Source organism: Chaetura pelagica, unplaced genomic scaffold, assembly GCF_000747805.2.
Source record: "Chaetura pelagica isolate M959 unplaced genomic scaffold, ChaPel_1.0 scaffold79, whole genome shotgun sequence".
Classification (NCBI taxonomy): Eukaryota; Metazoa; Chordata; class Aves; order Apodiformes; family Apodidae; genus Chaetura; species Chaetura pelagica.
This window is the reverse complement of record NW_009969339.1, coordinates 356460-367751: the sequence shown is the minus strand read 5'-3', so window position 1 is coordinate 367751 and position 11292 is coordinate 356460. Positions and strand designations below refer to the sequence as shown.

At 50.9% G+C, this 11292-nt stretch overlaps 1 protein-coding gene across 1 annotated transcript; it reads right to left on the bottom strand.

Moving 5' to 3' along the window:
• Window positions 1-496: 496 nt before the first annotated feature.
• RAC2 (ras-related C3 botulinum toxin substrate 2 (rho family, small GTP binding protein Rac2)) lies at window positions 497-10554 on the bottom strand. The gene is made up of 7 exons (XM_010005747.1): window positions 10490-10554; window positions 7012-7083; window positions 5231-5348; window positions 3712-3774; window positions 2840-2999; window positions 1494-1624; window positions 497-774 (listed from the first exon to the last, which is right to left on the bottom strand). The coding sequence occupies exons 1-6, from the start codon at window positions 10522-10524 to the stop codon at window positions 1494-1496; spliced, it is 579 nt and encodes a 192-aa protein (XP_010004049.1). The 5' UTR covers window positions 10525-10554; the 3' UTR covers window positions 497-774.
• Between the last annotated feature and the right edge of the window lie 738 nt (window positions 10555-11292).

The window sequence follows — 11292 nt, the reverse complement described above, 5'->3', positions numbered from 1 at the left end:
ATAGGATGAGGGGGAGTAATTTCAAACTGAAAAAGGGTAGATTTAGATTAGATACTAGGAAGAAATTCTTCACTATGAGGGTGAGGAGACACATAAAATGCTTGCTCAGGGGAGCTGTGGATGCCCCCTCCCTAGAAGTGTTCAAGGCCACGTTGGATGGGGCTTTGAGTAATCTGGCCTAGTGGGAGGTGTCCCTGCCCATGGCAGGGGGGGTTGGAACTAGATGATCTTTGAGGTCCCTTCCAACTCAAACCATTCTATAGTTCTATGAGTGCAGGGGGCTCAGCTGAGGATGTAGCAACTTGGTGTATGAATCAGCCCAGTCTCTTCATCCTACAACATCTGGGGCTCCCTGGTAGCAAGCTCAGTGTGATGCTGCTTGGGTTATTACTGCTGAAGGAGAGGCACAGCTGGCAGGTGCCTGCAGCCCATCCATCCTGTGGCTCACTGCTTCTCAGCTGTGTTCCCCAAGATGCAACACATCACAGACACGACAAGAACCTATGGTCTGTTTATTGGGTCTTACTTACTACATTGTAACCTGGGGGACAGTGAGGAAGTGAGGGGCAGCTGGGGCGAGTGTGGGGAAGTTGTGCAAATGGACAAACGAGTGCTACAGACTCACAACAGTCTTTCAAGCCAGCAGAAGTAAAAAGCACGCTGGCTGCCACAAGGTACTGAGCTCCGGGATGCTGGAGCCATCAGCTCTGGGATGCTGGAGCCATTGCTCTCCTGCGTGCTGGGCAGAGCCTGGCATCAGGATGGGGCCGGGATCTGCAGCCAAAAACATGACAGACCTCGTGAATCCAGCTCTGCTGTTTTCCTGCTTTCCCTCCCTCCGCCCCGGTGATGATGGGAGAACGAAGGAGCAGAGTCTCAGTTAAAAAGCTCTCACTCCTCTGTCCTCAATCTCTGGCCAGCTTTGCCTCTCATCCTGAAATCTTTCTCCTCTCTCTGCTGCCTTGAGCTGAAGGGGAAGGGCAGACTGGGAAAACAGGAGTAAAGGAGTTCTGGGGTGAAGCTGCTGCCTGCCAATGAACAGCACCACAAAAACCCCCTTGAGGTGAGCAGGGCCTGGTAAGAGGAAGGGCCATTAGGCAGCTGTCATGGGAACAGCCCTTTTTTTTCCTATAGGCAAAGGCTACAGCTTCCCAGCTCTCACAGCAGGTCATTCCCAGGGCAGCCTGGATGCAGTTCCAGTTCTTCTCTGTGAGGGCAGAGGTGGAAAATCCTGAGCTGCCTTGGACCAGGAGATGGGGAAAAACCTTCCCATGGACAGACAGCAAGGAGGAGGAAGTGGTTTAGGGGTCTACGTGCCCCATCATACTATGTCCTGTCCTTTCCCCAAGCAGGACTGCTGTCTCCCTCTCCCTCTCTGAGGGGGACCCATCCCATCTGGCACAGCAGGACACAGGAAGGCAGCAGCCCCAACCTTTCAGGAGCAGGAAAGGGCCACTGGTGTCACTCCCAGGGATCATTTCAGACCTACTTGCTTAGAGGAGGCTGCATGCTCGTTTCTTTGTCCGGGTGGGCTGAGGACAGAGGACTGCCCGGATGGCCTCGTCAAACACTGTCTTGAGGCCGCGTTGCGTCAAAGCTGAGCATTCCAGGTATTTCACCGAGTCTGTTGGGAGGAAAGCAGATGCTGTAATGGGGAGTAAAGGAAGAGGAGGGCCCAGGAGTTTGCTGCAAAGGATCCCCAAAAGAGAAATGTGGGAGGAATATCACAGATTGCATCAAGGAGAGTGAGATGTATGTGCCTGTATCACTGGTACAATTTTGGCTCCCATCACCTCAGAGCCACAGCACCCTCCTACCTCAGTGCCCAATTTACAATATCCTGAGGCATGTACACACCACCTAAACACACTTTGAGTCTCATCTTGAAATGAGGTCTCAAGTCTTCTCAGATTTTGAGTGTCAAGCATGTCTGGTGGCATCACAAATCATATGGCATCTCCCTTTTGGGATTCTGTATCCCCACATTCTTAGAGACCTTGTGCTGGAGAGCAAGGCATCTGGATCTTGTCTGAATTGAATAAACACAGCTCAGGTGATCAAAGCAATTGAACATTTTCAGGACATACTTCACTCACTCAGGTAGCTTGGACTTCAGGGCAAAGCTTCCCACCATTTTGCCTTTTCCCCACTCTTGTAGCCAGGGCAGAGCCATGGCATGAGGCTGACTGTGTTATCCTGGCTGGACACCCACTCCTCTGAACTCCTGGTTGAAAACTTCTCCCTGAACTGTGTTTCCCACCCTCTCTGTCACCTCTTCGTGCTTCATCTGAGGAGTTACCTGAAACAGGCGTTTGTGCTTGTCTTGAAATACAGGCAGGCGCTGATGCCCCTGAGGTGAATGGTGAGGTGAGACACACAGACCCAGGGTTACACATATGAACCCCAGTAATAAGAGGCAGTTGCAACGCTTCCTGAGAGATGTTAGAAAACTCACTCTTCTGCCTGTTTCCGGATGTGGGGGTGAGGCCTCTGCCCACACAGCAGCTGCGGCTTTCACAGAAAAACATTGGCCCAGATAGAAATGGCAGAGTAAAAGGGGAGGGGAATGTGCCAGTGTCTGTGTGTGTTTACGTGTGGAAGAAAGTGGCCAGAGAGAGGTAGAAAACAGAGCCTTGGGGGGCTGAGGCTTTCTTGAGGGGCAGGCCTTCCTGAGCCTTCTGAAAAGTGTTTTGGGCCACGACCCTTGATGCGTTTCCCTGTGTCCCTCAGAGATACCACTGTGAGATATCTATAAGGAAGTCTCCTTAGGCCAAGGGAAAGCCCTTATTTTCTTCCTCTCTCCTTTCAGTGGGTCCAAGCTGTTGCACCAAGCACATACCAATTTCCTTGGCCAGAGCAAGTCCTTGAGGATATGTGATGGGGGACAGCTTCTTCTCCTTCAGCTTCTCAATGGTATCCTTGTCATCACGAAGATCCAGCTTTGTGCCCACCAGGATGATGGGAGTGCTAGGGCAGTGGTGCCGCACCTCTGGGAACCACTACCAAGGGAGCAAAATGGCAAAGATGTGAGAAGTTGTCATTTGTATGGGCATGCATATGCAAGGGTAACAAAGGAAACATCCCTGAACAAATGTCAGCAAGGTAGCTGACAGCCTGTCCTTCCTCACAACCCTTCCATCTAGTGTTGGGTACTATAGCCTGGCCCAGACAAGCCCTTGTTGCTGGGCTCACAGGCAGAATTCCTGACACAGAGCTCAAACTCGGTGAAGCAAAAGCACAAGCTGCTCTTCACCCTTCCTGGCTCCCTGAAGCCCAGGGAGGAGCCTGAAAGTGGTAGGAAGAAAATACTACATTGTTCTCTTCTCCATCAATCTCTCCTTTCTTCCCTCCCTTTGTATCCAAAGACTGTATCTGCTTCTCATACCTTATGAACTCATCCTGAATGTCTGTGGTGGGACAGTCTTTGCTGAAAGATGCCATCAGAGCATAAGCCTGTGGTCTCACAGCTGAATAGCCCAGCAAGATGAATATTAACCCTTCAATTGGGTTGGCTGCTTTCTTTGAGATGACTCAGGAAACACATCTGAAGGAGGCTGATATTTTAGTTCCTTCTGACTGTCACAAAAAATATATTACCTTTCTGAATCTAGACATCTTATTAGCAATCTCCACCTACAGTCACTCTCTTTGCAAGACCACCACCAATCTCACTGTTCTAAACCCCTGATGGACCAGGATACTCTGTCTCACCTTAGCACGGACGTTTTCATATGATGCTGGGCTGACAAGGGAGAAGCAGATCAGGAAGACATCCTGTAGGCATACAAACATGGAGCAGAGTTAGAACAAGAGCACGGGTTTGCGTGACAAAAGCCAGGGAGGGGAGAAAAGATTTGGGTTGGCAACATCCTCCCTCTGCAGCAGAGGGTCATGCTAGGGAAAACTGTCCCTTGCAATGTAACACAGTCCTGACTGCTGCTAATTGCCCCTAGAGGAGGGAAGAATATTTGCTCCCCTGATTCATGGTAACCATAGCCACCATTATCAGAAGAGCCACATGTTTAACTATGAGGATGGGGTTTTTGTGGTAGGCACACTCATCCTCATGGGAAATGGCCTGACTCCGTCCTGCCCATTTCTCACAGAACACCAGGGAGCTTTCAGGCCAAAATAATTTTGACTGCTATTGAGACAGAACTTGGCTCAGCCCAGAAAGTGCACACACGGGATGTAAATGAGGCAGAGCCTTGGTTATTCATGTAAGTGATTCTCCTTGAGCATGGCGGAATCTGGATTTCCACTAAAAACAAAACAAAACAAAACAAAACAAAACCAGCTCTTTCGGGTTATATTTATTTCATGCAGCTTCACCTACCTAAAACAAGGATGTCAGGCCCAACATATCCATTCCCATACTTCTACAGCTGTTAGAGGCAAGTACCTTGGAGTACATCCAAGTACACTGGAGAACAGTTCTCCCACCCATCCTTGGGATGTGTCCCAGGGTGGTGCAAGTGTTTTTCTGAGAAATGCCCCTGCTTGCTTGGTCTGCAGAAGGAGCCTAGGCAAGCAGCTTAGACCAGGTGTCCAACTTTTAGGTGGATGAACCTAGCTGAAACAAGCAGTGCCCTCAATTCCCAGCCCTTGTGGTTGCAACGTGGCAACCTTCAGACCAATGCCTGAGGCAGAAGGGTCTTCCTGAGTTTGCCAAGAGGCTGCTTGGAACAGAAATTCTCCAGGGAAGGTGATCTTGAAACCCTGAAATCACTTTGTCAACATGGTGAAAAACCAGTAACCACAGTATTTGCAGAGAGGCATCCAGTCATTTTGTTAGAGCCATCAGCAGATCACATTCATATGTTCACACATCTGATTTATTTCAAAGACAGAAGCCAGAATAGTAAGGTTCACAGAACTATGAAAAGCCCCTGCCTCAGCTTCTAAATGCCCTTAACCACTTCAGCTTCTCAGGAGTTTGGTTTCTCTGTTCCAGAGCTGTGTAAGGCATCTGTCCCACACTAAAACCAGTGTCAGCTGGGCTCGTAAGCATCTCAGAAGATCTCAGCTTTCTTGCTAAGTTACACCAGTAATAAAGCTCAGATAAAGGTCCAAAATACCCTTAGATGTTTTTTCAACTTCAGGGTTTCAAGGCACACATTTATCAACAAAACCATTCCCAGAAAAGTAAAAGGAGAGATGGGAACAGTCCTGTCACTGTGTGGCAGCAAACGTGGATTTTGCAGTGGGGGAGGGAGGAGCAGTGACCCACCGTCTGCGGGTAAGAGAGCGGCCTCAGCCTGTCATAGTCCTCTTGTCCAGCAGTATCCCATAGTCCCAGGTTGACAGGCTTGCTGTCAACCATCACGTTGGCAGAATAGTTATCAAACCTGAAACACAGAGACATAGGCCACGGCTCAAACAGGAGAAGGGGGAGCCCTTCCAGCAGTGTAGGTGGGTTTTGCTGGGTGCAGCCCAGAGCAAAAGGTACTGATTTCTCATCTCACCTGGATGATTCCAGTTTGTTGTGAGCCTCTAGTTTATGGACATCCCATTCAGCACCAACCTCCTCCACATCACCCAGCTGTCCTGGAGAGATGCTTGGCTGCAGCTCCACTTTTACCCCCTTGCATATGGTGGTAACCCCTTAGTTTCCCACTTCTTTCCCCAGTATCCTTCCCACAACTGTGTTTGCTCTAGTCAAGCCCCTGTCTTTTGTACTCTAAAACCCACTTTCTTCAAAGTTAAGAAGAACATGTCTCAGGAGCTCCCCAAAAGCCCTGCACTCCTCAACACCTCTGCTGGAACTGAGACCAATATGCCAAGGTGTGCCCCCTTACTCTTTTAAAACCTTAGAAATATTTGAGAACAGCTGTCAGCATTGCATGCTTGGGAACAAAAACTTCTTGGAAAAGAAAGGCTGTTAAATCAATTGAGGTGTTCCTCCTCTCATCCTAGAAAATCTTATTTCCCGTTCCTTTTGTACACTTTTCTTTTCAGGCTAAGGTGAGGGAAACCAGTGACAGGAAAGAATCAACAAAAAGAGCTTGTGAGTCTGCTCATGCCACCATTGTAAGATGAGCCATGCAGTCCAGGAGTACAAAATGGCCTTTTACACCTCCAGACACAAGCCACAGACAGGAGGAGAAACAATGTGTGGCACATAAAAGGCATTTTGTGGCTGCACACTAGGAAGGGATGGTGCCTTTCAAGAATCTAGTTTTTGAGAAGAGACAGGCTCCTGCTGACACAACCATTTTTTGCAACATCCATTGCAAACTGGTCTGGAGAAAAAAGTGAAAGGTTTTCCTGTGCCTGTCCTTCCCAAGGAACCTCAACCTGAGCTGGCAGTCTGACACGCTGTGCCTCACTTCTTTTCCCACTTTGGGGAGTGTGTAGTTATACTCTACACTCCCGTGGTATGGTACAAGTACATGTGGTGTCCATTCCCAAACATATTCCCGTGCACTGTGGGGAGTTAAGTGCATCTGACCACTCAAACTAAAGCAACCTTAAGCTTGCTCCTTATCCCAGCAGCCTGCAGGTCCATCCCAGCTTCACGGATAGATCCTCTAGATTGCATAGTGCTTCTGCTCTGGCACTGAGCTAAATGCTGCACTCTTACCACCAGGGTTATCAGTTCCTGCTCCAAAGACAGTAGATGACCTGGACAAGGAAGGAAGCGGGGACTCCTCTCCATTCAACTGCCTTCTCTTGGCTCTGTCCCAATTTTTGTAGCCTGGTACCTAGTTGTTTTGCCTAGCAGGACCCCATCCACTACTCATAAACTTAGCAGGTAAGTAGACCCTTGGGCTGGTTTGTGTCTCCCAAATGTCCCATTTATACCAGGGTTTTGTAAGGCCTTTGTGCTTCTGGTGAAAGGTGACAGATCTGAAGTGTAGAGGCACCTTTGCTAGTTTGGCAGCCCTTCCTCTGCTGGCATGGAGATGGAGACCCTGCCTTCAGAGTGCAGAATGGGAGGATTCTGCACCTTTTTGCACCCTCCTGTCCAAGCTTCCCACCCACCCCAGGACCTGTTTACGCATTACTCACACAGTGGGGATGTATTCTCCTGGGAAGGCATTTGTGGTATAGCTGATAAGGAGACAGGTTTTTCCCACAGCTCTGGAAGAGAAAGAAAAAAATAGAAAGAATTCATGGTAGTGCAGGCAGTCTTTGTAGGGTGAAATGGGGATGAGGCAATCCTTCCACACCTCTAGGCCAGCCCTGTCAGGAGACCCTTGGAAGCAGAAACATATTTAGAGGATCAGAGAGCACATAATCATAGGTTAGACAACTGTTAGGAAGAAAGATGTCACCCAAAAAAGTTTGTTGTCTTTGAGCAAGAAGACTTGTTTCTACGTTCTGGTACAGAGATCACTCAGCTAAATTGCATCTACCCTCAGATCATAGAATCATAGAATGGTTTGGGCTGGAAGGGACCTCAAAAATCATCTAGTTCCAACCCCCTGTCGTGGGCAAGGACATCTCTCACTAGACCAGGTTACTTCAAGCCCCATCCAACCTGGCCTTGAACACTTCCAGGGAGGGGGGATCCACAGCTTCTCTGGGCAACCTGTGCCAGTGTCTCACCATGTACAGAGGAGAGAATTTATTCCTAATATCTAATCTAAATCCACCCTTCACCTGTTTGAAACTGTTCCTCCTTGCCCTCTCCCTGTATACCCTTGAAAGAAGCCCCTCCCCAGCTTTCCTGTAGCCCCTTCAGGCACTGGAAGGCTGCTATAAGGTCTCCCCTGAGCCTTCTCTTCTTCAGGCTGAACAACTCCAACTCTCTCAGCCTGTCCTCCTAGGAGAGGTGCTTCAGCCCTCTGATCACCTTTGTGGCTCTGCTCTGGACTTGCTCTAACATGTCCATGTCCTTCTTGTGCAGGGGGCTCCAGAGCCTCTCCAGATGGAGGCGAGATCCCATTTTGCAGTGTGCACACAGTTCCACATGCTCACAGCCAGGGGAGGTGTATTGATTTGGTGGGGGAGTCCCATGGCAAAGCTGTCCAGCTGGCTAGAGGCCCTGAAGACAGGCTGCTCCTGCAGATGCTGGGACCAGGGGCTCTTCTCAACCTAGCCACATCACCTGCCTTGCCTTTTTGCAGTAAGCTGCAGCATCACCCACAGAGAGAGCTGTAAGCAGGCAGCCAGCTGCCTCTCCCTGTGGCTGTTGGAGGCTGCTGAGGGTATTTCTGAGCTAGAAGCTGGTGCTTCCTCTGTGCTCAGCCTGCCCCACACCCATGCTGATGCAGGGTGGAGTGCAAATAAGCCAGGGTAGCAGCAGAGTGCAGGCTGGGTGACAGCATCAGTGTGAGGGAGGTGGGAAAGGCTATCAAGTAAGGCTAGCAAGGGGTGAAGGTGCTGTGGGCAAAGTGAAGGCAGTGATGAGAGAAAGAAGATGAGGAGAGAAACTGGAAGGAGAGAATGCAGCCAGGACACGTGTGAAAAGGAGAATCCTCCTGCTGGGCTGCTGCTTCTCATGTCTGTGTGCCCTGGGAAAGTCTGGCCATGCTTCAGTGACAGCATGTGTGAAATGGAGGTGCTAAGAGAGACCTGCCTCCACAGCCTACCCACACAGCAGCAGGATGAGTGAGACATCTTTCCTGGGGGGAAAGCTGGAGTCCCACTGCTGGGGATGCTCCGACCATCTCAACTGTACCTGCAAAGTCCCCTCCTGCAGCCCTGCCTTTTCCCTTGCCCTTGACAGGCACAACTGGCATCTTTGCCCCGGTCACAAAGGACCCACCTCCGTCACTGCACTGTGGGGAGGCTGAAGAGGAAGCTGAACTCTTAACTGTGGTCTGACACTTGTTTCTTCCTTCTGCCACCTCCCTTTCCTAGATCCTCTCCTCTTGAGTCCCTTCTCTTCAGCTTGCTTGCTTCCTTCTTATCAAGGAGGGCTGTAGAGGCTTCCCGAAGCTCTACAGGGAGCTCAAGAGAACTATGGGGCTGGAGGGTGGTCAAATCATTGGAGGGACAGTTCTGAATTAGTGTGGCTGAACAGAAAGGAGCACAAAGGATCAGTGAAGGGGTGAAAGCTATTAAGAGATGAGGTGAGGTTAGTGGCACCTGGAGGTTCCTGGGACTGAACTCAGGGAGTGTTAAGAAGTCAGTGATGTGTGATGGAGCCAGAACAGCTATGGGGGAACATGAGTGGCTTAGCAGAGGGACAGCAGGAGGTCCTATGGTCTGTAAGGTCCAAGAGACAGAGGGTGACATGGCTGGTGGGAGGGATGCAAAGGGGCACGAACCAAGAGCTCAGTGCTATGGGAGGATGACTGGACTGCTGCTGTGTTGTGACAGTGGGAGGGGAGGTGCAGCGTTCAGAGAAGCAAAATGACAGAAGACTTTTAAGAGGAGCTGCAGTCAGAGCAGTTGAGAGCAGGGTGTATTGAGGGGTTAGCCATGATATGAGGAGAATACTGCTTTGAGGGATGGTTACAGAGTTGGTGCAATGCGTGAGGGGCAGTCTGGGGGGTTTAACAGGGCAACATCTGAATGCCCAGTGGAGTTGTTCATCCAACTCAAGCTTGCAGCCTTCAGGGGAATTTTCTTCAAGGTAACAGTGTTTTTTTGGGGCTCTGTCCTTCCTCGGCCCTTCTCCTCATCCCCTTGCCCCAGCCCCTGAGAATATGTCTAACACGTACTGTTATATTTGCAGATTTCTTCTTCCCTGGGCAAGTTTTGAAGGAGGAAGTGACTGTGGGGAGCAGGGGTGCTGCAAATGTCTGTTCATCTGCTACCTGATAGCTGCCCCAGATAAGAGCCCAGCCAGCTCCTAGCTGGGAAATGAATTAACCTACTCCCTTGCAAATGTGGACTCTCCTCCTCTCCACTCCCTACAGCTACTCATCCCACAGGGCAAGAAGAGGTCATGTCCACCCCTTGCCTCCCACTCCCAGCAGTACCAGCTGCTTCACTTATTGATGGCTGAGCTGGGGTCATTTCCAGGGATCACAGGACACAGGCAGTGATGCCATCATGCTGGGAAGGCAAGGCTGTGTTACCTTCCATTCCCAAAGTGGCATATACTCAGTGCCTACCTCAGTGGAGAGAGCTCCTCCTCCTCGTGCCCACAAAACCCCCTTGCCAAACAGGCTCCCCCACACCCTGATACAGAAATAATGTGCTGAGAGGAGCTGAACACAGAGGAAGCAGGGGACATCTCATCAGGGCCGCAGTGCTGTGCCCTCTAGGTCAGCCCCAGTGAGCAGATGGCTCCCAAGGGGCCATTCCCCTGCAGGGAGGCACTTGAGCCTCTTGGGTTTTCAGTCTGCCTCCTGCCTACAGGTGGAACCTGGCAGCAACACCACCACCTCCTGCTCTACTTCCCATGCCCTTTGGAAGATGCCCTTCAGAACGCCCTTCTCCAAGGGAAGCTCCCTTGCCCTGGGGAGGGAAGAGCAAGCAAGAGAGGGAAAGCAGCCGGCGGGAGGTCAGAAGGGAAGCTGGGGAAGCTCCCCCAAGCAGCCCCCTTGTCCCTGTCCCCTCCCCACGGCCCCCGAAGCCAGCGGGTACCTACCCGTCTCCCACCACGACGCACTTGATGGCTTGCATGTCCCCCGACCTGTGGCGGGGGGCTGGGCCCAGGCAAACAGCCTCGAGAGACGGGCAGGGCTGGGTATAACCCTCACGCTGCAGCGAGGAGCAGGTTGCAGGCAGGGAGGAAGTGGAAGAGGGAACTTGACTCGACGATCACCCTCCGGGCCCTCCTCCCTGCTCCTCTGCGGCCAAGGCCGTTAGCTGAAGGCGGGGCGTGCGTGGCTCTGGGCTTGGGATGCTGGCTGCTGGCATTTGAGGTTGGGGTTTTTCCTCTCCCCACGCATCTCACCCACTCCCTTCCCACCCCATCCCATCCCAGTGAATGGCTGGGGGCACCTACCTGGTTTTATGGGGAACTGGATGAGGGTTAGAAGAGGGGGAGGGTGAGAAAGTGGAGGGGAGGGTTTCCTCCCTTCTTTATCACTCAAACTTTGGAAGAGGAGTAAACAGGCAAAGGTATCTGAAGTGGGATTAGGGAAGTGACAAAAGGCAATGAAGAATTTTTTCAGGTCTTCCCAGTGTTCCTGAGCATCAATGACAAACTGTCACAAGGAACAACGTGAAGGTTGAACAAGGAAGTTAAGCAGCTCCTAGGAAGGAGCAGCCACCCCTCCTCTTTTGTGGTTATAAACTCCTGCTGCTGTTCCCCACCTGCTTACATTACTACTACAAAGCTCTGTGGGAATGTGCACGCTCACCATGAAGTGGAGCCAGTGCATCAAGGGATGCAATGACCTGTTTTCTCTCCACTGCTAGTACTGTGAGAGGCAAAGCTGGTGGATG